The sequence below is a fragment of the Trachemys scripta genome, chromosome 1 (genome assembly GCF_013100865.1).
Source record: "Trachemys scripta elegans isolate TJP31775 chromosome 1, CAS_Tse_1.0, whole genome shotgun sequence".
NCBI classification, from domain to species: domain Eukaryota; kingdom Metazoa; phylum Chordata; order Testudines; family Emydidae; genus Trachemys; species Trachemys scripta.
In genome coordinates, this window is record NC_048298.1 from 162,855,102 (window position 1) to 162,880,297 (window position 25,196).

General features: G+C 44.4%; 1 protein-coding gene across 4 annotated transcripts in view; it reads right to left on the reverse strand.

Annotated features, from left to right (window-relative positions):
• Nucleotides 1-205: 205 nt before the first annotated feature.
• The window catches only part of RIOX2 (ribosomal oxygenase 2), a 31,969-nt gene continuing 6,978 nt past the window's right edge, over nucleotides 206-25,196 (reverse strand). For 2 of the 4 annotated variants that reach the window (XM_034791452.1, XM_034791454.1), the window contains exons 2-10: nucleotides 22,358-22,793; nucleotides 18,922-19,041; nucleotides 17,550-17,678; nucleotides 13,161-13,264; nucleotides 8,090-8,192; nucleotides 6,942-7,107; nucleotides 5,921-6,009; nucleotides 4,375-4,485; nucleotides 206-510 (exon numbers count right to left, since the gene is read on the reverse strand). In XM_034791452.1, the coding sequence (XP_034647343.1) occupies nucleotides 352-510; nucleotides 4,375-4,485; nucleotides 5,921-6,009; nucleotides 6,942-7,107; nucleotides 8,090-8,192; nucleotides 13,161-13,264; nucleotides 17,550-17,678; nucleotides 18,922-19,041; nucleotides 22,358-22,789 (1,413 nt within the window). In that variant the 5' untranslated portion in view covers nucleotides 22,790-22,793 and the 3' untranslated portion in view covers nucleotides 206-351. Of the gene's footprint in view, nucleotides 511-4,374; nucleotides 4,486-5,920; nucleotides 6,010-6,941; nucleotides 7,108-8,089; nucleotides 8,193-13,160; nucleotides 13,265-17,549; nucleotides 17,679-18,921; nucleotides 19,042-22,357; nucleotides 22,794-24,524; nucleotides 24,543-25,196 lie in introns of those variants that run through there. The other 2 variants (XM_034791462.1, XM_034791470.1) reach the window with 2 other exon arrangements.

Consider the following 25,196-nt stretch of genomic DNA (forward strand, 5'->3'; position numbering starts at 1 on the left):
TTGCTATGATGAGGTTATAATTTTTGACCAATTCTTCTCCTTTTCTGCTACACTTACTGTGTCCCTCTGCCTAAATTATCCTCATTTTACATTTAAAATTTCAAGGCATAAAAGCCACCTTGCCTTTTGGATTTAGATTTCCCTAAGGCATGCAGAAGAGGGTGATTTTGAAGCCTCTTTAAAAAAGAAATACAGCACTAGATTGTACATTGTACAATTTGCCATTTATTACTTTGCTGTCAATACAAGGCAGCAGCTCCCTAGAAGAGGAGGACTCAGATGGTCCTTTGTCAGTACATACTCCAAGGCTGAAATGTCAGGGTCCAGGAACATGGCTGATTTTTTAAAGACTCAGATTACCTCGATGAGACATTCAGCCCAGAGTGATAACACAAGGTTCTCTTTCTCTGCATCTGATTTAAGGCTCAGTTCCTTAACAGCAACAGTAGCACTTCTCCAGATTTGCTTCAATGCATCCATGTGAGATAGAGGAAAACGTAATCCATGAGTCTAAAAAGAAAATTACCCCCCCCCCCCAAAAAAAAATCAGGCAAGGGTAGAATTGAGGCCTAATTGAAACAACATGCAGATATTTTACAAAGTCTCTCCTACAACATCATGTGTGTTTTAACACACAAACACCAACAGTGCAGAGCATCCACCGTAGGTATCCTGTTCTGGGAACATGAAGCACGTGCTAACATCTGGACTATCATCCCCAGTGCATAGTGGCTCGGGGGGGGGGGAGAGTGTTACATACATTTACTTCATTCATATTTTTGGGTTGCACCACTGCCTACTTTAAAGACCACGTGTAGATAGCCACAACCTGTGCTCACAGACGTCATGGGCCTGAAGGTTTTTCCGTTGACCACATCCTCCCTTAGGCTGAGTGCACAGGGAGAGACAGAGCTTCACTTTCATTCTTGTCATTTGTTTCTTGCTGTTTTTTCATCTTTTCTCTGTATAATTCAGCAGTTGCCCCTGCAGTGGAGCTCTCAAGGGATGTATCAGCCATACCATGGCGATACTTGATATATGAGGGGGGGCTTTGCTGTGACCCTGTTCTACTCTGAGTCCTCACTGCAGCAATGTCAGGTGCCTTGTGGGATTTGTGCCAGGCCCTGCCTTGGATGCACACGATGATTAGACTTGCCTAGATGAAGTCTAATCCCAAAGCCAGTGCAGGATCCCTGTGTGCCAGGGAAGAAATCGTAAGCATAGACACATGGTTTGCTACAAATACAGGAGATAGTCAAGCACACCAAATTTCTCTAGTATAAACAGGGCCTGTGTTATTACATTAAAATGCCAATCAAAGTGAGACTATTTGAGGTGGCACAGCAAAATTTAAGTTATATAACCCACATACAAGAGTTATGAGGGCATATGTAAAGTAGGGTTACCATACGTCCTCTTTTTCCCGGACATGTCCGGCTTTTCAGCAATCAAACCCCCGTCCGGGGGGAATTGCTGAAAAGCCACACATGTCCGGGAAAATGGCCGGCACTTCCTCTCCCCCTGTGGCTCTGCTCCACTCCTCCTCTCTCAGATTTACAGAGCCAAGCTGCCCGAGCAAGCGCTACTGGCTTCAGGCAGCACCCCCTCCCCGCCTCCGGACCCCGAGCCCCCAGCCAGGCACTTCTCCTACCCGGCTCCAGCTGAGCTGCACCCACGGTGCAAGGTCCCGAGGCAGGGGGGGAGGCTGCCTGAAGCCGGTACCGCTGGCTCCTGCAGCTCTGCTCTGTAAGTCTGAGGGGGCGGAGCCGAGCAGCTCAGTTGGAGCCGGGGAAGGGATGTGTCCAGCCAGCTCTGGGTCCTGAGGTAGGGGAGGGCTGCCTGAAGCCAGCAGCTCGGCTCTTACAGTCTGAGCTGGGAGGAGCAGCTCAGGTGGAGCCCAGGTAGGAGAAGTGCCTGAAGCCGGTAGCACTAGGGCAGCTTGGCTCTTAAACAGAGCCGAAGAGTCAGGGAGCAGCAGCAGTCGCCAGAGCCTGCTCTAAGGTAAGCCAGGGATGCCAGCAAAGCTGGGAGTACCATGCGCCGCTGATTGCACAGGTGGGGGGCAGCGCTGGGGGAGCTGCTCCGGGGAGTCGCCAAAAAGCACTGACTGTGGTGGGGGAGGAGGGGAGGGCAGTGTGAAAAAGGCAGGAGTGTGCAGAGGGATCAGAGCTCTGGCTGCGATGGGCATCGGGCTGCCTTGCCTGCAAGTGGATCAGAGCTCCTGGGGCTGGGGTGTGCTGTATGGCACTCAGCTCCCCATTTGTGATGAGACACAGCAGTGTGGTGGATCACTGCGAAATACCTGCCCAATCAGAGCTGCGGGGGCAGGGCTTGCAGGGGCTGGCTCCGACAGCTCCCATTGGAGCTTTTCCCAGCTTGTGGCGGGCCCAGCACGTGGAGACCCTGGCTGCCCCTGATCCTAGGAGCAAACACAATGCCAAAACGAAAATACAAAGTTCACTACATATAAAGAATTACGTTTTAGAATTAAAGAATTAAATAGCTCAAAATGTCCGGGATTTTACCGGGCAGGGAGGAGAACTGGGTGCTCCAAGGCATCTGGGGAGCTGGGAAACAGAACAGTGTGAGCTGCGTGTCCTGACCGCTCCCAAAAACTGAGCGCCGGGGCAGATCCTCCACTGAGCAGCTTCATTAAAGTCATGGGAGTCTATACTAGTGGAGTGCCTGACTTTAGAATTGGTGCAGCTGTTTCGTGTGGCTGGGAAGGAGGAGGGGGAATGTGGGGTGCTCAGGGGAGGGGGTGGAGTTGGGCGGGGCCGGGGGTGGGGAAAGGGGTGGGACCGGGGGAGGGGAAGGGGCGGAGTTGGGGCAGGGCCGGGGCCCCATGGAGTGTCCTCTTTTTTCAATGTTCAAATATGGTAACCCTATGTAAAGCCTGGTTCCAATTACCAAAGCAAAAAACAAGTGCTAGACAAATAGCCTACAATATCTTTTGCCTCCACATATTTTGTACAGCGTAGCTGTTTTTGAAGAATCCTGCATTCTCAACTCTTCCAGGTCAAAGCTTTAGTTGGTTCAGATTGATGTTAATCAGACATTCTGACACATCCCAGAGGCACTGACACTCTGCTCAGTAAAATATACACGATCCCAAATGAAGCGAAGGCTAGTCACACTGTTGAAGTCATCAATATTGTCCTGAGCAAGAAAGGGAGGATCCCTTCAGGCATAGTGATAAAAGCACCAATCACAGGCGCTCAAAAGGAAGATATCTTCATGAAGTTTAGATTTAAAAAAAAAAAAAAAAAAAAAAAAAAAGCAGCACTTTCTGTTGGCACATAACTTAATTATTGCATGAGCTTTAAGAAATCACATCAAATGTGAAGTGCGGGGGGTCAGACAGAGCCAACACACGGTCTGGTCTCTATAGAATGTGAGAGGTTATTTGAACAAAAAACAAAACTGATTAGCTCTGTTGCCCAGAGTAAACCCTTTTGAATGACACTGCCAGAGTCTGCAAACAGATGGAGAGAAACGAAGACCTATGGGTGAAACACAGCTATTTAACTCAGTAAGGTGTTGACTGTGGAACCTAATGGTGAACATTTGAACTGTCACCAGTGTTAAAACAAGTATCAGAGGGGTAGCCATGTTAGTCTGTATCCACAAAAACAACGAGGAGTCTGGCGGCACCTTAATTTGGGCATATCCACAAAAACTTAGTCTTTAAGATTTTAAATTTTTTTAAATTTAAATTAATTTTTTTTAAATTTTAAATTTTTTTAAATTAATGGAGATATCCCATCTCCTAGAACTGGAAGGGACCTTGAAAGGTCATCGAGTCCAGCCCCCTGCCTTCACTAGCAGGACCAAGTACTGATTTTGCCCCAGATCCCCAAGTGGCCCCCTCAAGGATTGAACTCACAACCCTGGGTTTAGCAGGCCAATGCTCAAACCACTGAGCTATCCCTCCCCCCCAAGATACCACCAGACTCCTCGTTGTTTTAGCGTTAAAACAAACAGCAGTGAAATAGCTGGTAGAAACATCCAGCTATTCTGGCTGGTTTTTAGAGTTGGGTGCAGTGTGCCCTCACTTGGCTTCTGCCCCTTCCCCTCATGTCCGACTAGTCTTGACAGAGAGGGCAGCAGAGCACATAGAAGTGGGGTGAGAAAAACAATGAGTTTCTGCTAATCCTCCAGCACATCTTGACTAGAGAGCAAGTGAATTAAACCTGCAGAACAAATCTACATGAACCCTAACTTGGGGAAACAACAATTTAAACATGAGAAGCTGTAGAACTTCCTTTCCTTTTGTTGCAGGGGTACAGTCTGCTCTGTTATACATTTAGGGCTGGTTATGGGGCATGCCCATCAGTGCTTAGCATATCTAACTAAACAGAATAAACAACAAACCTCAGATATCCCTTCTTCACTAGTGTCATCATCCTCATTCCCCATCATGTGCCTCTCTCTCCTGTTCTTTAAAGAGTGATAGACATAAACCATCTCTTTGCGAAGCTCATCCTAAAAGACAGCAGGAGGAAAACCATTATCATACAAGACAGGGTAAGTTAATTGCTTTGATCACATCTAATTACCTCCTTATTTAAGCAGCTCATTTTAAGACTAACTCAGGAACTCTTAACTACCCACCCTAGTCCGGATGCCACCTGCTTTAGTGGAGACGAGGCTGCAGAATGCTAGTCTTGAAGAAGTGACTTTCAGAGACTTCTATTTTTCAGCCTACAATGCTGACCAGGTGTGTGTTAGGGCAGGCATCTAGTCTCCCCTTGACCATGTGAGGCTGAAAGGACCATGGAGCCTCCATAACTAAAGCCATCAATAGGTTAAGACTACAGAATGGAACTTAAGTTATTTACAACATGGACTTTCCTTCAGGGTACACATGCTGCAGGGCCTTCATAAAGGACTAGATGGCTTGTTAGGCTACGTATCTTGTCTACATCACAGGCCCAAAGTGGGCCTAGGCCAGTAGTAATCCGAATTTGGATCACTATCTCACAAATTCCAGGCCTTTGGTCAGATTCTTGGGGGCAATTGTCTGCCAATTGCAAGTAGTAGTTTCTGTGACAGAGAGTCAGCTGCCCTCTGACTCCTAAGGGTAAACCCTCCAATCCAAGCACGGCTTGCCAAGGCAAGGAAGCTCGTACTACCTCTTGTACCTGTGCTGTAGACAGAAGACTAGTTTCTACAACTGTCAATTTAGATCCTTTCTCCACTAACCCCTATCCCCTCCAAAAAAAAACCTCTACCAGCAGGCCTTGGTTTACACTGTGTCAAGAGTACTCATCAGAGACCACGATGTTACCATCTCCTCCATGGAACAACTCAGTACCCACAGCCAGCATGGCAGGGCCAAGGGTAACAGAGACAGAGGGTTACTTACAATCATAATGCAGGCCATGGCTGCCCCACTGAAGTCAACAGAGCTGCACCCTCTTGCACAAGGTCTTAAATAATATGACCTAGCTGTTATATAGTGCTTTTCATAAGTAGATCTCAAAGCTGTTTACAAAAGAGGTAAGGATCACACTCTCCATTTTAGATAGGAGGAAACTGAAGCACAAAGAGGTGAAGTGACTTTAAATCCTATTTAATGTCCTATCTTGAAAAGAATGTGTTTCAAAAGCAAATCTCCTTTGCCAGAGAGCGGCAAGAGATATCCGAGTATATGGTACCAGGCTTTTTCTGGATCTAAGGCCATTTGCCAATTCCTGGTGAAAGCTCTGTGTATGGTACACAAAATCCCTGAGTAATTCTACTTTGTAGAACTTCAAACTGAAAACACTACATTGTAGAACAAAATTGCATTACATCATTGAAATCTCATAACAAATCCTAATCAGATGCTGGGCAACTAAACAAACACTCCTACAAATAGTCCAGGACAGCACAACAAAGCAGCAAACACCTATGGAGACAGTTTCATTATACTTACAGAATTTTCTTGATCAGGTTCCACTGTAATTATGGCATGATCTTTAAACCGCAATCTGATTTTGCTGTCTAATTTCGGTAATTTTCCTCCTAAGAGAAAAACACACTGTCCTTCAGAAAGGAAGGAAACCAAACCAATCTTTGCTGAGAAAATTTTGTTTAGCTTTTTTCTTCCTGTAGCTTAAAGTCTAAGCATGAATAGCTCTACTTTTGACTTCTGCTTATTCTCAGATACAGGGAGGAAAGAGCATTCTTTCAGATTCTGAGGCATTTACGTTCAGGTTCATCAGATACAATAGCAAGTTGGCATATTAGCAACAACCTCCACCAGTTAAAGCAATATGCCCTTAGAATAAATATGTAATTCTAACAATCAAGCACAACATTAAACATTTGCTTCATTCATTTTAAATAGAAAAGTAATCGGTTCAAAATTCAAATCATATGTAAAGAATCTACTATTATCACTTTGCCCAAATCAGCACCTTGAACTGCTTTGAGATCCATGCGTTAAACAACAGACATTAGTTAAGCCTCAAAGCATCCCTCCTTTCAGGAAGGTTGGGGATTAGCCCCATTTTACAGAAGGCTAAACTGAAACTGGAGCACAGATAAAATGACCTGCCAGGATTCACACACACAGTCAGTGGCAGAGCAAGGGGTAGGAAGGACTGGCAGGAATCCTGGCAATCCCTGTGATCTAATCACTTGACAGCACTTGCTGCAAAACTTCAGAAATTTCCTCCAGTGCCAAGTCAGGTGCTATGGTTAGGCAGCTGACACGCTGTCATCAGAGCTCATTACACTAATTATAACCATCTCATTGCTACCTTGTGCTCCTATCTGTCTGCTGCATCCACCTGTTGGCTCTTGCCTTACACGCAAGGACTGCATTTGGTGTGCACACAAAGTGTCTACCGGAATGGGGAGTTGCTCCCATACCGAGGCCTCTAATGCTACCACAATGCAGATAGTCATCATAATCCCCCACCAAGGGAATCAAGAGTAAACTTAAATGCCACCTGGAGCCAAGAGATCAGAGCTGTTCCCCAAGAAAGGCGGTAATCGGTTCATGATGAAATCCTTCTTCATGTCCGAGGATCTCAGTTCTTTGGTGTTTTCCAGCCGGTCTGCAAGACTTCTCAGAAAGCTGCTTAATCTCCTTGTTGAGTCAGCTATATCCACCTGCTGAACACACACAGATCCTCACAAATGAGCCCGAGTTAATCATCAGAGACAATCCTAATTCATTAGAGAAGGGATGGGTCAAAATCCTCAAAGCATTACAGATGCTGGGAACCATGCTACTGTGTGGAGTCTTTGAAGTAGCATGAGGAGAGTGCTCACATTTGGGGCTGTCAGTATCCCTTTGAACTACATGAAAAAGTGAAAAAAAATCAATGGCAAAACATTCTCCGGTCGACCCCAGTACTCCAGCTCCCAAAGAAGAGTAAGGGAAGTCTACTAGAGAGCATCTCCCGTCGACGCAGCACAGTTAGGACACCGGGGTAAATCAAGTTATTCACCTAGATGGAGTAGTGTAACTTAGGTCAACTTACCCCGGTAGTGAAAACAAGTCTTAGCATCACTAAGAATTCCGCCAGAAGGAAGTGACACCTGAGAGGGACCCCAAAACACCACCACGACTGAGAGGAAAAAGTGTTGCAGCTTGGGATCATGTTGGATATATAGAGAGCAGTTCAACAACCTAGACACAGCTTGTGGGCGGCCTATTCCTTGGGGTTGAAAATGGAGGTGAACTGCAAACCTCAAAAGGAGATGGTTGTGGGCGGCCTATTCCTTGGGGTTGAAAATGGAGGTGAACTGCAAACCTCAAAAGGAGGTGGTTTTGGTACTACGTGATGGGGCCAACACGTCAATAGGGCTATCATGGAATCATAGAATATCAGGGTTGGAAGGGACCCCAGGAGGTTATCTAGTCCAACCCTCTGCTCAAAGCAGGACCAATCCCCAGATAGATTTTTGCCCCAAATCCCTAAATGGCCCCCTCAAGGATTAAACTCACAACCCTGGGTTTAGCAGGCCAATGCTCAAATCACTGAGCTATCCCTCTCCCCCAAGAGAGCTGCATTGAGCTGCATTCTCCTGAACATTTCTTTAACATACAGAAGTTCATGCTACATTTCCCCTCACAATCTCATCTCTTTACCATCAGTAGTTGCCTTGGTATACTTGTCCGTAGAGCCACATCTTCCTTCGCTGTATCAAACACAAGCCCAGGAATCGCATCTAACAAGAAATCTCCCCAAGAACTGCAGGGTGGAGGGAAACAAAAACCTGAAATGGTGATACTGAAATAAGGCTCAAAGGGACTATCTAACTGCTTCTCGTCTATATAGAGTGGAAGCTATGCATAGCTAACTTGGATAAAGCAAGATTCTCTTTATTAGCGTTGGTCACAGCTTGTTAATGTGGAGTTTAGATTTGCACTTAAAGCTAAGGATTCTTAGTTATGTCTGAACGATACAGGGTATCCTTCCCAACTTTACCGCACTTACTCTTTCGGTATGGAGACTTTACAAATAAATCCACAAATCCATTACTGTACAAGTTAAAATTAATGGAAAAATTTAAGAAATTGAGCACAGTGTCAGACCTTTGACTCCAGTGGTCAGAACAAAATAATGCAGACTAGCTTTCCAAAAAATCACTGAACCATTATGCAGTGGCTACATTTGAAAATTTTGTTTTAGGATTAATGGTGATTTTTTGCTGTTATTTCCCACAGCTGAAAGTTTTTGTTTCAGGGGCGGTTGAATAATCATCTTCAAAAAATTCCACAATTCGTTCACAATGGCTGCCATCTCCCACTGCACTCTATGAGAGCCAAACTCTCCTCTCCTCCCTCCTTCTCCCCACACTGGGCCAGGAGCAGAGCCGAGGCTGGGAGTGGGGGCCAGGAGCAGCGATGTGGCCGGGGTCTGAAGCCAGGCTGGAGCAAAGCTGGGGCTGGGTGGTGCTCCCTCCCCGCCCCCTCGTAGGGACTGGCTAGGGCCCCCCACCACCACTGTCCTCCAGTGCCCACCTTGCGGGGCTCACCCCACAGTTTGGGAACCACTGCGCTAGGCAGTGCTGTAATACAAGTGATACATGAATAATAATGCCACCACCTCTGACTCAGAAAAGTTTACCATTTTTTTCTCCCTACATGTCCCAACTGCTGCTGTTCATTGGGTGTACGTGAAAAAGGAATCTTTGGCTGATGTTAGTAATTAAACACCGGAGCAGCTTCCATCTTAGACCTTCCCCTTCCCTCCTACCTCTGCTACACTCTAAATAGAGGCGGCTCTGACCCTTGTTTTAAAAAATAATCCATTCCCACTACCATGAGCTGCATTGTTATTGCATGGCTGCATTGCAGAGCCAAGTTAGAGACCAGGTATGCACCAGGAAATTGAAGCTCCAGCAGCCTAAATAGGACAGTGAAATAATGGGAGTTCCAAGCTGAAGAAAACCCCACAACTACATTATTAGGACGATCCAAAGATTCCCCTCACATGGCAGGGAGTGACATCATCAGCCACTGAAACACGCTGAGAAAGAGCGGGCACTGGTAAAGTAGATAGTTAACCTTAAAATAGGGATTTTCAGGTAATTTTATAAACACATTAACATGTAACGCAAACACGTACATTTTCAAAAGGACCACATTCAATTAATTTGTGCGTATATATGCACATAGCCCTTCCTATTTGTGTGCGCAATAGCTGCTTGTTACTAAGGTTGCCCAACATTTCCTATTATAAGACCCTGTTCTCTATTACTTATCAAACCTCAGCCAAACATTTGGGCTGAAATTTTCCATGTGGGTGTCTGCCTCAGGCTGAATTGTTTTGAATAATTTCAACCAAAACAGTTCAGCTGTTTCCAAGATGAAGGATGGAAAAAAATTCTGGAGATCGCTTCTCTGAAATGCTCTAGAGACTCCATGCTTTGGCGCAGGGATTTGAAATTCAGCAGGGAGTGGTCTTTGTGTCAGGGATGTGTCTTTTGCCATCCCCATGAAAAATCCACCTAAATTTGGCCACCTTAGAAGCCTCTGAAAAACTGTACTTTGTACATGCTCAGTAGAAACTTCTTGGACGCCAGCAGCTAAAATCTCCTAAGATTCCATCTTCATAGAGCACACTCCCTCCCCTCACAGCTCCTAGTGTGACCTGGCTACACATGCATCATCCCCATAGAGCAACAGAGCAAGCTTCAGCCCAAGTCTAAAGGGGCAAAGGCAGACTCTCTCTGTAACTGCTGCTCTGTGATAGAGCCTGGCACCAAAACTGAGAGCAAGGAGACTTTCTCCTGTGCTCTCAGTGGTTCCCCACCTCCAGGCAGTGGGAAGGAAGAAGCAGTGTGATTCAAATGCAGAGGGGACAAGAGGTGGGCCTGGGAATTGAGAAGAGGGGGAAGAAAAACTGACTGGGAGTTTAATTTGTGGGGGTGGAAGGACAGAGACTGGCACTGGCTGGGCACAGATTGAGGCACAGGCACAAGGGGGCAAGTTAAGGTTGCACAAGAATCTCAATTCTGGCATTTCCTTTTGAGTGCTTAACTTTGCAACCTTCAGTGTTCTTATAACAGTTGTTTGTGCGTAATATATGTTCAGAGTGCAACACCACTACAGCTGGCGGTGTATTTAGAATTCTGTATATCCACTTCTTGGGTATACATATTACTGGATGAATGCAGACACCCAGCCATATTAAACTGCCTACATAATCAAACCCCCATCCTGCTGTTCCTCTGTGAAGTCAGTGGAACACAAGCTAAGGGTACATCTACACTACAGCGGGGAGTCGATTTAAGATACGCAAATTCAGCTACGTGAATAGCGTAGCTGAATTCGACGTATTGCAGCCGACTTACCCCATTGTGAGGACGGCGGCAAAATCGACTTCTGCCGCTTTTTGTCGGCGGCGCTTACTACCACCTCCGCTGGTGGAGTTAGAGCGCCGATTCGGGGATCGATTGTCGCGTCCCGACGGGACGCAATAAATCGATCCCCGAGAGGTCGATTTCTACCCGCCGATTCAGGCGGGTAGTATAGACCAGACCTAAGACTGCAAGTAAACATCACATTCATTCCATTGCCCTCAGTCACTCAGCCAAGGAAAACAACGCTTACAGGAGACACTGATCATGACGCCAAGGAAGAGCACAAAAGACGACTATGATGATTGTTGCATTTTAAGAGCTCTTGGAAATTTTCCCCAAAACAAACAGCACGTACCACACGTTCCTGATATTTATAGTCAGTCGCTTTACCCCCAGGGATGAGAAATACAAAGTAGCAGCTTTTCCTAAGATTGCTGCTCATGCTGCCTGGGATTCTTGAGAGAATGTGAAAGAAGCTTCTAGTTACCAATAGCCTGACGAGCATGGATAAATATTAGGGCATGCTTTTCCTGTTAAAGGAACAGCACTCTTCTAGCCTCTTGCTCATTCTCAGAACACTCTAGGGAACATGCTCCTTGATGGTACTGCTTCACAAGTAACTGAGTGAACTGGCATTGCCTTACGCCATAGCTGATGGATTATGTTCACTCAACACCAGCCTCTCAGGCCTTCAGCAATTATGTGACGGGGATCTGATGCAATCCAGTGTAAATCCTCCTCTTTCAATACTATTTGACAGATGATATAATAGTTGTAAGGACTGACTTGAGCAATTCCTCTTCTGATCATAAAAACTGATCACTGCAAGTGGATCCATAAAGCAGTGAACTTACTCAGCAAAATCTACACCATGACAAGACAGCATGAGTTCTGCTAGGCCAAACCAGCTCAGGAAGTATGGTTCTAATGCTGCCTCTCCATAATACAAGCAGAAAACGCATTGTAAAGTAACTTTTGATTACCAAAACTGAATCCCACTGTAAATCAGTAAAGACTCACCTACTGTATGGGAGAGACATGTCCTCTGCTAAAAGCCATTTCAGCTTAACCTTTAGAACATGAACCAGGTGGAGAAAATCTGAAAGCTGGTCATTTTACAGGGTCACCAGTGAATCAAGTAGGAAGTGCTACTCCAGGGTTCAGCAGGTTTTCCAGCAGCTATGAAACGTTGTATATTAGGTTTGTGTGTTGCTTTGGAATATGGGCAGGGGATGAGACACCCCCTACTGCTAGAAATCCTTCCCACATCTGATTCCTCACCCAGACCATTGACTCAGAGGCCAGCAGTGGAGAAACAGGTTAGGTGGGAGCAGCGATCCCCCAGTGGGAAAAGGCACCAGCAGGGGGAAGGTGTAGGAAACAGTGTTGAGGTGGAAGCTGATCTCTGGGGAAAGGCTGAAAGGGGTAGATGAAAAGCATGAGGATATTTTTATAAAGGGATGGTTTGCAGCTAAGAAAAAGGGGGGAGGGATAGCTCAGTGGTTTGAGCATTGGCCTGTTAAACCCAGGGTTGTAAGTTCAATCCTTGAGGGGACCATTTAGGGATCTGGGACAAAAAATTGTCAGTGATGGTACTTGATCCTGCTGTGAAGGCAGGGGACTGGAACTGATGACCTTTCAAGGTCCCTTCCAGTTCTATGAGATATGTATATTTCCATATAATAATAAAATAATAAAGTTTGGGTGCCTGGTGGAGGCAGCATAGGAGAGAAAAACTAACAACTCATCCTTGATGTGCTTAATAGTCTCTGGGTTAAGAAATGTGCAATAACCTCTCCAGTTGGTGAGAGACTGTATAAAATGCAACACTGAATTTGTACTTGTCATTTATCTTCCACCTAAAGTCCCCAGCTGATAAGTAGTAAGTAAGTAATTAAAAATGATTCTGTTAAAAGCAGCCTACTTGCTATGTTTTTATGCAACAATTAACTAATGATTTGCTTTCCCAGACCTTTATTACTCCTACATGAATACTGGCTTAGATTTAAATTACAGTGTTGCACTTCTATGGTATCATTCATCAGAAGATTTCATAGCACCTTACAAACAAACAAATTTCACGAAAGCCCTGCAAGGGAGGCAGGTAAAGTATTATCCCCATATTACTGATGCGGAAACTGAGGCACAAAGGCTAGGGTATTTGTCAATGGTCACACAGCAAGTTCAGTAGCTGAACAAGGAACAGAACCCAAGAGCCCCAAACTACAAAGCCTTTGCTCTAGCCAACAGATAGCACCACTTCTCTGAAACACACATATTTTAGGTCACCGTTAGCATTTATCCAAACTGTCCAAGGACGCCACGCAATGAAAATGGTAAAGAATAATTACTTGTTTTGGTAGGTGCTGATGGTCACGTGAGTAGAATACAATCCCCCCGGAGGAGTGTCAGCTTGGTGGATAGTTCCTCTTGGAAAGTATAACAAATCTCCTGGCTAAAAGAAAATAGAAGGAAAACACAATTAAGTATTTGAGTCTCTTGGTAACTACCTTTCTGCAATGTTAGCAAAATAAAGAAATTACTCCTTAGATAGCAATGCTGACAGTTGAATATAAAATCATGCAATACAATAGACCCTCCTTTACATGCCACATAGCAGAGCTATGAAAGGGGACCTCTTAAGGCTGGAGAGCCTGACAGCTGAATTAAATTCTTCCTTATTATTTGTGAAGTCAAAAGCAAATTAAAATTTACTAATATGCTCATTAAACTAGGTACACACAAAATGTCAATGGGCCAGTCTCAGTCACTTCAAAGTGAGCCAGTGGAAGAGCGACAAACAAGTGAAATGCTATCTGGATCCAGCCTAACACCCTTGAAAAGGGGGGGGGGGGGAGAAAAAAACCTAGAGTTGCCTAGGAAAGCTAATAAAACCCATCTATGCTAGGTACTAATGTATTTTTAAATACAGTTTAAGCAGTTCTAGTAACAGGTCTTAAACAAAATGACCACCCGTCCTTCCTCCCCCTGCCACACCCCCCATCCTCCTGTCTTAATCCATGTGAGAAAGGGCTCTTTAAAAAAGTGATGCAATTTAGCAGAATGGAGATAACAGAAAATAAAGATGAGGGAGCAGAGAACAGACAGACAAAGGACCACCACCATGAAGAAAAAATTTGCACCACTAAAAAACTCATCACAAAAAAACATTTCAGGCCCAGCACAGCTCTGCAAGAACATGCCACTACCAAACCACACCCTTCAGTTCCCAAGATCAAATGTTACATAAGCACTGCCAAGAATTTGGTTAACTTTAAAATCAATTTCAGGAATAATTAGATATGTGACTGCTACTGCAAATAAAGCTAAATTTACAGCTTCTCCCATTAAATTCTGAATACCTGGACAACGTGTTCCAAGAGAGAGTCATAAAATAACTATGGTAAAATACAAAATAAATTTTAATCTTAAATTTCATTTAATTCCCAGGTTCAAACCACTCTTTAGGCAGATTAGTGGGCATAAAAAAAAAAAAAAAGATTTTAAGTGAATAACTCTTCAAATGGCTTCTTCAAGTAGGTGAATTAAAGGTCTCCTCCAATTACAGAATTTCACATGATTTAGCAAGATCACTTATGTTTGTCCATTTATAAAGAGCTGTGGTTTGTCATAGGTAAACCACATGTGATCCACTTACCTTTTAAACAAGCTTCCCTCTGCCGTTAATAAATTGTCTTGATTATCTATCACAACTAGAAAGGATCAACTTGTGGAGTTATCAAAGGACAGGTACCTGTTCCGTAACTGACGTTCTTCAAGATGTGTTGCTCCTGTCTATTCCACAGTAGGTGTGCATGCTCGCCACATGCACCAGTGCTGGAAGTTTTTCCCTTAGCAGCATCCATAGTGGGGGAGCACCGCTGCGACCCCTGGAGTGGTGCCGACATATCGCGCTATAAAGGGGGCTGTGTGCTCCCCCCACCCTCAGTTCCTTCTTGCCAGATAACTCCGACAGAGGGGAAGGAGGGTGGGATGTGGAATAGACAGGAGCAACATCTCGAAGAACGCCAGTTACGGAACAGGTAACTGTCCTTTCTTCTTCGAGTGATTGCTCCTGTGTATTCCACAGTAGGTCACTCCAAGCTATACCTGACGGAGGTGGCTAGGAGTTCTAAATGATAAAGGTTAAGGGTTGGAGCACTGCCCTACCAAACCCAGCGTCATCCCTTGCTTGGGAGACAATCGCATAGTGCAATGAAAAAGTGTGGACAGAGGACCATGTAGGAGCCCTGCATATGTCCTGAATGGGGACATGAGCCACATAGGCCACAAACAAGGCCTGGGCTCTCGTTGAGCGCGCCTTAACAATAGGAGGCGGGGGAACCCCAGCCAGGCCATAACACGTGCGTATGCACGAGGTGATCCAGTGGGAAATCCGGTGGGTGGAAACCGGTTGCCCTCTGATGCGCTCAGCCGTAGCAATGAAAAGCTGAGGAAATGCCCGAAATGGCCTTGTTGGATCCACGTAAAAGGCCAGCGCCCTACGCACATCTAGCATGTGTAGGCGTCGTTCCTCATTGGAGGAATGGGGCTTAGGACACAGGACTGGCAGGAAAATGTCCTGGTCCATATGAAACGCCGAGACCACCTTCGGTAGGAAGGCCGGGTGTGGGCGAAGCTGCACCTTCCCCTTATGGAAGACAGCATACGGGGGTTCCGAGGTGAGCGCCCTAAGCTCTGAAATGCTGCAGGCTGAGGTGATAGTGGCATTTTTGGTGGCTTTCTCAGATAAGTGGGACCAGGAACAAGTGGCCAAGGGCTCAAAGGGAGGTCCCATGAGGCGTGACAGTTCCAAGTTCAGGTCCCAAGGGGAACCGGGGGTCTAGCATAAGGGAACGCTCTGTCCAAACCCTTTAAAAACCTGGCAGTCATTTGGTGGGAAAACACTGACTGTCCCGCCACCGGAGGGTGGAAGGCCGAAATGGCCACCAGGTGCACCCTGATCGAGGAGGGAACTAGCCCTTGGGTCCTAAGGAACAGGAGATAGTCCAGGACCAGCTGGAGCAGAGCGGACGTGGTGGAGGAGCCTCTCTCCCTCGCCCAGGAGGAGAACCGATACCACTTGGCCAGGTAGGTCCTCCGTGTGGACGACTTCCTGCTTTCAAGCAGGACACGTCTAACAGGCTCGGTACACCTCCCCTCCTCCGCATCTAGCCACGGAGCAGCCACGCCGTGAGGTGGAGCGGGCCCAGGTCGGGATGGAGGAGACTACCTCCCTCCTGGGAGAGGAGGTCCGGGTGGAGCGGCAGCCTGCGAGGGGGGGGCCGCCAAGATTGGTACGGGACCCTACTGCAACTGTTGACGGGCCCAATCCGGGGCTATCAGGATAATTCTCGCCCCGTCTGACTTCACCTTCTGTAGGACCCTGCCTATGAGGGGGAAGGGCGGGAAGGCATACATCAGGGGCCCCGACCAATCAAGCAGGAATGCGTCCGTCATGGCCCCATCGCCTTCTATCACTCTGGAGCAGAACCTGGGACACAAGCGGTTCTGAGCGATGGCGAATAGGTCCACCTGGGGAGTGCCCCACTGAAGGAAAATCCATTCTGCCACCTCCCTGTGCAGGGACCACTCGTGTTGTTGTGAGAACACCCTGCTCAGGCGATCTGCGAGCGTGTTGCTCTCGCCGGGTAGGTGGAACGCTCGGAGGAGGATGTTGTGGGCTATACAGAACTCCCACAGGAGTTGGGCTTCCTGGCATAAGGCCCTGGAGTGCATGCCCCCTTGCCTGTTGATGTAATACACTGCAGTGGTGGTGTCTGTGAGGACTCTGACCACCTTCCCTTGTAAGTGCTGGTGAAAGACCAGGCACGCCAGGCGCACAGCTCTGAGTTCCCTGACATTTATATGCAGGGTCAGTTCCTCGGGTGACCACATACCCTGGGTCCTGATGTCCCCCACGTGGGCTCCCCAGCCCAGGTCCGAGGCATCCGACACTAGATCTAGTGAGGGAGAGGGGTCTCGGAAGGGGATTCCCCGGAGCATGTTGCTCTGGAGGGACCACTATTGGAGGTCCGCAACCACCGCGGGCGGCACCGTAACAACCTTGTCCAGGCCGTCCCTGGTCTGGGAGTAGCAGGGGGCCAGCCAGAGTTGAAGGGACAGGTAGGAGTCTGAGGTGCTGTTACAGTTCCCTGATGAAGACAACCAAGTTCCACAGATACAGGCTGCAACTGAAAATTTAAACAAACTGGCACCAAAATGTCACCAGATATCCACTATTGTTTCTGGAAACAATGACTAGGGACTCTGGCATGGTGTAACTTCTTACTGGTCTCCACACTGGACTGTCTGTAAAGGACAGGTAGGAATGCAAAGGAAGAATCTTGTTTAGTAAGGGTTTTAATCTTTAGGCGAGAATGACAGAGGTCTGTATATGCTTGTTAGAGACATTTCACAAAGCAACAGAAACTCGACAACAGACCATCCAGAAAGAAAAAGAACATAGGAAATGAAAGTCACCAAACATGCAACCAGGACCCTGGGTATGCAAATATGGAGTGTTGTTTAATGCATTCATAGGACCAAATACTGATTCTCCAATTTGCCTATAGGATACCTGACTGCCTTATACGCCAGACGGTTTCCAGTGCTCTGAATGTCATTTTTATAAACACATTCAGGGCATTCTTCTTAAACAATGTATCAAAAAATAAAGTTATGACACTATATATTTCACAGCTAAAGCCAAGAAAGCCATGTGCAGCAAATACCAGTACCTTTAATATGAATTCATGTATTGGATTCCCAATCCGATCCTCTGATTCAACATTATACTCTCGAGCTAAATGCACAGTAGGTTTGTAGAGACGCCAGTGTTTCTCTCCTTCCAGTTGAAGAATAAACACCTGCAAAGGGCCACAAAACAATATGTATCAAAAAGCCATTCTGCGCCTCAAACCTCCAGCTGCTCAAATTTTGAACTCTGAAAATACCCAGGGGACCAAGTGAGAGAGAGAGGTAGCAAAGACAAAAAAAAGTCAAAGTGATGGCCTTACTGGTGACACCCAGAGCTCTATAAAGTTCAAAAATTGTTCTCTGCCAGTCACATAAGAACACAGAGCGTGTGAAATACCTAGTCGCGTAACAGTTCCAAATGGGACACTGAATTCTATCAGAAGGCTTTGCAGACAGCTGACAGGTACATTCTGCACATGCTAGGTAGCTGAGGAGTATGTTTGTGTGTAGCTAAAATTCCTTTAACAAACAAAACTGCTAGATGCATTTATCTGAAGTGAAATTAAAAATAAAATAAAAACAACCTCTAATTCATGATGAGACATTTATGTCTTTTATTTGTAATATTTCTAAAACCAACTAGGAAATATTTGCTTTATTTTTAAAACATGGACAGCAAAAAGAAGAGAGAGTTGGGCAGCATAAGTTCCCAACTTCAGGTTTTGATATTTTAATAAGTTTTATAAAATGTAATAAATGTTTTTGTTATTTTTAAAAGTACAATAAAGACACATCTAGATTTAAGTCTTCCCTGGCAGCATTTACAAACTAGTCATTGTAGTGCTGTGCTACTAAACAAGTACCAGAGTGTGACCAGTCTATTTCTATTGTACAAGCTGAAGAAATTGCAAAGAAAAGAAGATTTCCAAGTTTTTACAGTTTTAATAATTGTAGGGGTCTGACCCCAAGAAGTGCTAGGCACCTACAACTCCCCCTGAAGTCAGCAGGCTCTCTCAGGATCAGGCCCTTGATGTGTTATTGGTAACAAAGGTAGGTTTGGAAGTTTTTAATTGATTTTTTTGACCTGACATTGTCACTTTTTAAAACCACCACCACCACTGCCGTGTAACACTGCTACACTGAAAGATAAAGGCTGCTGGGAAGCTTGTCAGCATCACCTGAAAAATCTCACACAACAGTTCTGGAAAGCACATTTAACAGGATATTACCATCAAATTACTCAATACTTTTCTTTAAAATGAAAAAATCCTTGTAGGTTACTTTGATCAAATCTATACCTAGACAGGGCATAAACCTGTCTCTATTAAATGGATCCATTTAATGACTTCCATAAAGTGAACATACTTGAAAAAGCTGCTTGTAACTTTACAGATTGCAAGCTTGTTCTCTCACCTCAACATCATCGTAGTGGGGAGGCAGACCCTGGGACCCTGGAGGAGTAATGTAAACATTGGAGCCAACCAAAGAGCCAAAGTAGCATTCCAGCTTCTCCTGGATCCTCCACAACTCATCCTTTAAAGAAAGCAAGTGAAATTATCACAAATAAATGTCACTGCTAAAAGCAAATGTGGCGTTTGTTTTTTTAAATTAATGTTTGATGTATTGCTCTAACTATGGTATCAGCAGAGTCCAGGGAAGGGGTAGGGACGGTTTTATGGCCTGCAGCATGCAGGGGGTCAGACCAGATGATCATAATGGTCCCTTCTGACCTTAAAGTCTATGAGTCTATGAGAATCAGTTCTCCCAGATTTCAGACACAGAGGAACTTAAGAAATTGTAAAGGCAGTTTGCCAACCACCATAAGTTTGAGGTCCTATTAGAGAGGGATGCCAGTTGCCTCACTAGAACATGTCCATGCTGAATGCTTTGGGGAACAGCAGAAAAAAAAAAAAAAAAAAAAAAAAAAAAAATCAGCTGTGAAGGTAACTAGCAAGCCAGCTGCCAATCTGGAGGTGATATGCTGCCCTGACTGCTATGGAGAATAGCAAGGTAGAGGTACCTTCCCTTCTCTATTATTTCTACATTTCTACAGAGTCTAAAAACAATGGGGTTAAGGGGAGGGAAAAAGAAGCCAGAGTCAGTCAATCTGTGAATAATATCTTAATGAAATCTATACATAGTGTCTCTATTATACAGCGTAGGATCATACAGAGAGTGTAAAAGGTCCCAGCCCTGTTACTAAAGATACCAAATACAACACAATCAAATCGCATTTAGAAAACAACGGAAGTTCTTCCATTATTCACTCCGTTCTAATGACACTAGGCTAGAATCTCTGACCATTGTCCCCCCCCCCCACTTCCCAATCTACTCTCACCTTTCCTAGCATCAACATTTGGATATTTAGTGGTATGCCCCCAAATATAATTTAAAGATATTTGGGGTTAGAACTTCTAGTGTCTATTCTTCAGTGTTACAGAATTACCCTCTTATTTAGGCCCCAAAAATGTATTTTAGCTTTTAAATCAGACTTGCAGAGACACATGTTGGAAGATACTTTTAAATATGTCTGAAATGAAAAAGAACTGCCTTACTCTGTGAAATATGTTGAATACTAATTATTATACTACCACTGCCAAAGCCTGTTGGTTTACAGTTAAAGATTCTTTCATGTCAAACCATTGTGTGTGCGCAACACACGCATGCACACTTTCCTCCAAATCCTTTATAAACAAGCAAAGACTCAAGCCAGCCTTATCTCCCTAAACACACACAGATACACACGCTTATCCAGTTATCCTAAATATAACCCACACTAAGAGAATGTGAGTCCTTGTGGCTAGTTCATAGGACAGGTTTGAGTCTTTTACAATTTCCAGCTAGAGCCTGTCAAATTTTTCTTCATTTTGATTGTTCAACCACAAAAAAGAATGTTTTGTGAAAGTTTTCACACAATAAATTAATCCCATTTTTCAATCAGTTTTAGAGCAGGTCAAGATGTTTCAAAATAGCAACAAAAATATTTTTCATTAAAAAAAAAAAAAAAAAAAAAAAAAAAACATTTCCCTCCCAAAACCAGCTCTTTAACCCATGGGGACATGGGCCCCTAAATGCCTTAAGTGTTTGTGAAAATTTTAACCCCAAGCATTTTAGTTCAACTAATAAAATCTCATGCTTTTAGCACTGATGGTCTAAAGTTTCAAACCCTAATGATAGCACCTCACCAGGGTTAGTTACGCTACACTATACCTCCACCAAAACACCCCTTCTGTTTGGGGGGAAAAAGAGACATACAATGCACACATGAAATTTCTCTAACTCATATCGTAAAGCCAAATCTTAATGCCAACCACACAACATACCAATAAACAATCCAAACATGGAATGTCTCAACATTGCTGAGTTTAGTTATTGTTTGGCATTACAGTTATCCAAACTGTGCTTTTATTATTGCCTTATGTTCTCAAAGCAGGTTCCTCCTATGACTGCTCTAGTTCCTTTTAAACCCTTTTTATTAATTGCATGAATGAGTTCTAAAATACACTGCCGTCACCCACATCTGACAGACATGACATGCTTAAGGAATTACACTCATTTCTGGGTCCAGAATCAATAAATAGCCTGAAACAGAATTTGCCTACCAGCTACCCTTATACAAGGAGGCAAAGGAGTGCTATCAATTTATGTGCATTCAACTAACTAGACTGCAGTATCCACTCCATCTTCAAATGCCAAATATGACACTGCACCCCAAGAATACAGTGAAATCAAAAATAGCCTAAGCAAGATCTTACATTTGGGGCACAATTTTAACAGGTATACCTCCCAAGAGGCTAATACAAAATTAAACTATATACTGACATAATTGTGCCTAATACCCATCCCAGAGTATTGACATTTCATCCCTTTGTAGGCTGTATGTGGAACCATCCTCTCCTTCCCAGGGTTACTGATTAAATCAGTGCACAATGAATGCTAAGAAGTAAGAAAAAGACAGAGAGCAGGTCTTCACTATGGTGGGGGGGGGGGGTCGATTTAAGATACGCAAATTCAGCTGAATTCGACCTAATCGGAGCCGACTTACCCCACTGTGAGGATGGTGGCAAAATCGACCTCCGCACTCCCCGTCGACGGCGCTTACTCCCACCTCCGCTGGTGGAGTAAGAGCGTCGATTCGGGGATCGATTGTCGCGTCCCGACGAGACGCGATAATTCGATCCCCGAGAGATCGATTTCTACCCGCCGATTCAGGCAGGTAGTGTAGACCTAGCCAGAGCAGAGTGAGCAGTTGCTAAAATGGACAGCATGCTACTAACTATGCTGTAATTCAATACTAGTGTGTTTTGTTTGTAAGAAGGTGGAGTGTTTTGGAAATATTTCACACCTTGCCTTGCCTCAAAAGAACCGGTATTAAAACCTGCACTTGCACACAGAAACTATAACAAGAAAGGGTGGGTGGTGACCTTTAAGAAGAAAATAAAGATGGGTAATAATTAAGTTTGTGTGTTTATCTTTCCCTAAATTATAATGATGGTAACAAAACAAGCTTTTAAGGAGGAGTTCTAATCTTCTTACACCCTGGATCAGCTTTTAGATGTGCCTCTTGCTACAGCATGGAAGGATGGTGCATAGAGCAAAGTATAAAACAGTGTTTTAATTCAGATAGTTCATTTATAAAGTAGTTGGTGTTCACAGCCTGCTGGCCAGCAGCTTAAACCAATTTCTCATTGATTTCATTAAGATACATTGTGATACACTACGATACACTGTGCATTCAGCCTGACTGAGGCAAATAAGACAGCAACTAAGTAATATGCAGCATTTATATTTTACAAAAACACATAAGCAGGACATGAGCCACAATCTATGGGGCAACAGTAGATCTAACCTTAAATCTCTGAGGCTGGTGAAACTGTATCGTTGCTTTTTTCTGATCAAAGTCTCTCTTCAGCTGCATATAGTTCACTTTGCCATCTTTATTTAAAACCTTCTTTTTTCCATTCACACACCTGCAGATATTAACATCTCTTCCATAGTATAAACCCTGGCTGGACAGCTCCTTCAAATCCATTAACTGGAAGAGAGACTGGTAGTAAGCAGCCACTGAAGGGTCATCTCTCTGAATAAGCAGTGGCTTTTGTTCCCAGAACTCCTTGAAGAACTCCTCTTGTTCGATGGGAAAGATCAAACTTTCAAAGACACTGTCTGGGCTGTCATAGTTCATAGGTGAAGAAGGGCAAGATGCTTCCACCTTTGCTCGTTTACATGGTACATGTACTTTCCTTCCTTTTTCGGTTTGTTTCCCTCCTTTCTTGGACATGTTCCTGTTTAAGTTAATAAAGAAAGTAAGGCCACTAGAAACAATACAGTAAATCAGCTAAAGGGGTTACATGCCCAGATCAGCCCCTCTCACTTTAATACATGAGAACCTGGAGCAGGGGAACTGCATGAAGAGCTCCTTTCAGATTCTCCCCCCTCCTCCAAATCATTCCATAAGGACAAGGGAGAACATTCACACGCACCTCAGTTCCTCCCATGAACACTTAGCAATTCCGAGACCTCTGCAGGTAGCTGCTGCTCACTTAGGCCCCAATCCTGCAACTGGCTTCACATTTTGGGGGGAACTGGAGGATTGATTTATGATTGTTGGCTGTCTCAGACTGGCAATAGTACCTCCTCATTTATTTCTGATTACTGCCTTAAATCTCACAGTTTTGCCCTTCCGAAGAATGGTCGCCGCTTCTAATTTTTGTCAGCAGCACTGAAGTCACAGACTGACCTTGGCAAGATGGCCAACACCTCCCATAGCTTCCAGTGGGAGTGGGAGAAATTAAGCCAGCCTGACCTCAGAGGGCCAGAACATGGAGGTGCTGGAATGATACTGTAGGGGCAAGCAGGGAAGATGAATGTGTTAGGCCTTGGCTACACTGGCAATTCACAGCACTGCACTTGCTGCGCTCAGGGGTGTGAAAAAACACACACCCCGAGCGCAAGCGCAGCGCTGTAAAGCGCCAGTGTAATCAGCGCCTGCAGCGCTGCACACTCTCTCGCAGCGCTGCAAGCTATTCCCCTCGGAGAGGTGGAGTACTTGCAGCGCTGCGAGAGAGCTCTCGCAGCGCTGGCGGCGTGACTACACTCGCGCTTCACAGCGCTGCCGCGAGTGTAGCCAAGGCCTTGGAAAACGTGACAGGAAACTATGAAGAATCGGGGGTTCAGGAAAAGGCAGGGAAGATAAGGCACATGCTGAGAAGAGTGCAGTACAATGTGATGGATAGGGGACTGTCAAGGAAAAGGGAAGGAAATAAGAAGGACAAGTGAGTGTAGGGAATAGAAGACTGCGAGGGAACATGGAAGAAGATGTGAACAGGGTAACTGGCAGTCCTGTTTAGTCAGGATGGAGGATAGAACAGGAGCACCCCAGGAGACAGAGTGTAAGCAGAGTAGCAAACTGGAAGGTATTTGTGTTTACGGTTGCACTTTGAACCTGGGATCATCACATAAAATTTAGGATGAGCAGCTGCCCCCTGAAGGTAAAAAATTATGACTCAAAGGCAAGCAACACGCAATTATATTTTTAAAATCTTATGATTTGTGGATGTTAGGCATTGGCAATACTCAGTTTATAGGAAAGAGAAAAAAAATTCCATTAGAAAGAATCAAATCGGTGTCAGCCTTAACAAAGCATTAAATCTATCAAAACACTGAGGGCCTTTCTGTTGCCCCTACAGAATTATACACTGTAACAGTATATATTGTAAGGCTGCACTTCGATCTTGTGCAAAACAGTCAAGCTTTGTGGTTTATACCACGGTGGATTTGATTTAAATCACTAGTCATGAAGACTCGATTTAATCACAGATTTCTACATAAAAGTGCATTCTTGTTGGTTGTTATAACCTTAATACATATTCTTCACAACTCAGAGATAGATGTAGGTTTCATTTTTAGAAGGTACACACTATACATTTTTAAACAGTGATTTATTTTGAAAACTTTTCAGATTTATTTTCTGATATAGCTGTAAAACTAAATGATTGTTTGGGTATTTCATTTACCAAAGGTAATTGAAGCAGATATTTATGAAGTCATTGGGAGATGAACTATCTCCAGTTCAACAGGTTAATCGTTAATATTTGGAGGATTTTCTTGCCATACTGTATTAGGAGAACACCACCAGACAGACATTTAAATTGTTTTATTTAACTGAAACAACGTTAAGTATTCTGGATTTTTTTTCCCTTCAACAGCAAACATATAATATTTTAACAAAACAAGCACATCCTTTGCTTCTCACATTTATCTCCAAACTTCTTCTCCTTGTCCAGATCTATTCCACCCCCAACAATCTTCTAGTCATTGAACTTTTTGAAACTTTGCACTTCTAGAGAGAGGTAAGGGATTGACTCCGTGTACATAAATTTGCAGAGGGACAACAGAGTTGAGGTCTGTTATTTCTCACCTCTATATATTATTTATTTATTTAAAACATTTTTGCTGTTAACAAACATGTTACTTCTGGAGACACAAATTCACAGTTTGAGAACTGCAAAACTAAGCATCTGTGACGGTATCTTCTAGACTGAGCACTGAGTCCCCTTGAGTAGATAAAAAGATTAACCTAAATAATCTATACAGAAGCCTGTGGAACCCCATAAAATTGGGTCCCTAATCCATGAACTATTGGAACTCATTTACAAAACTTTTCTTAAACATTACATGAATATAGT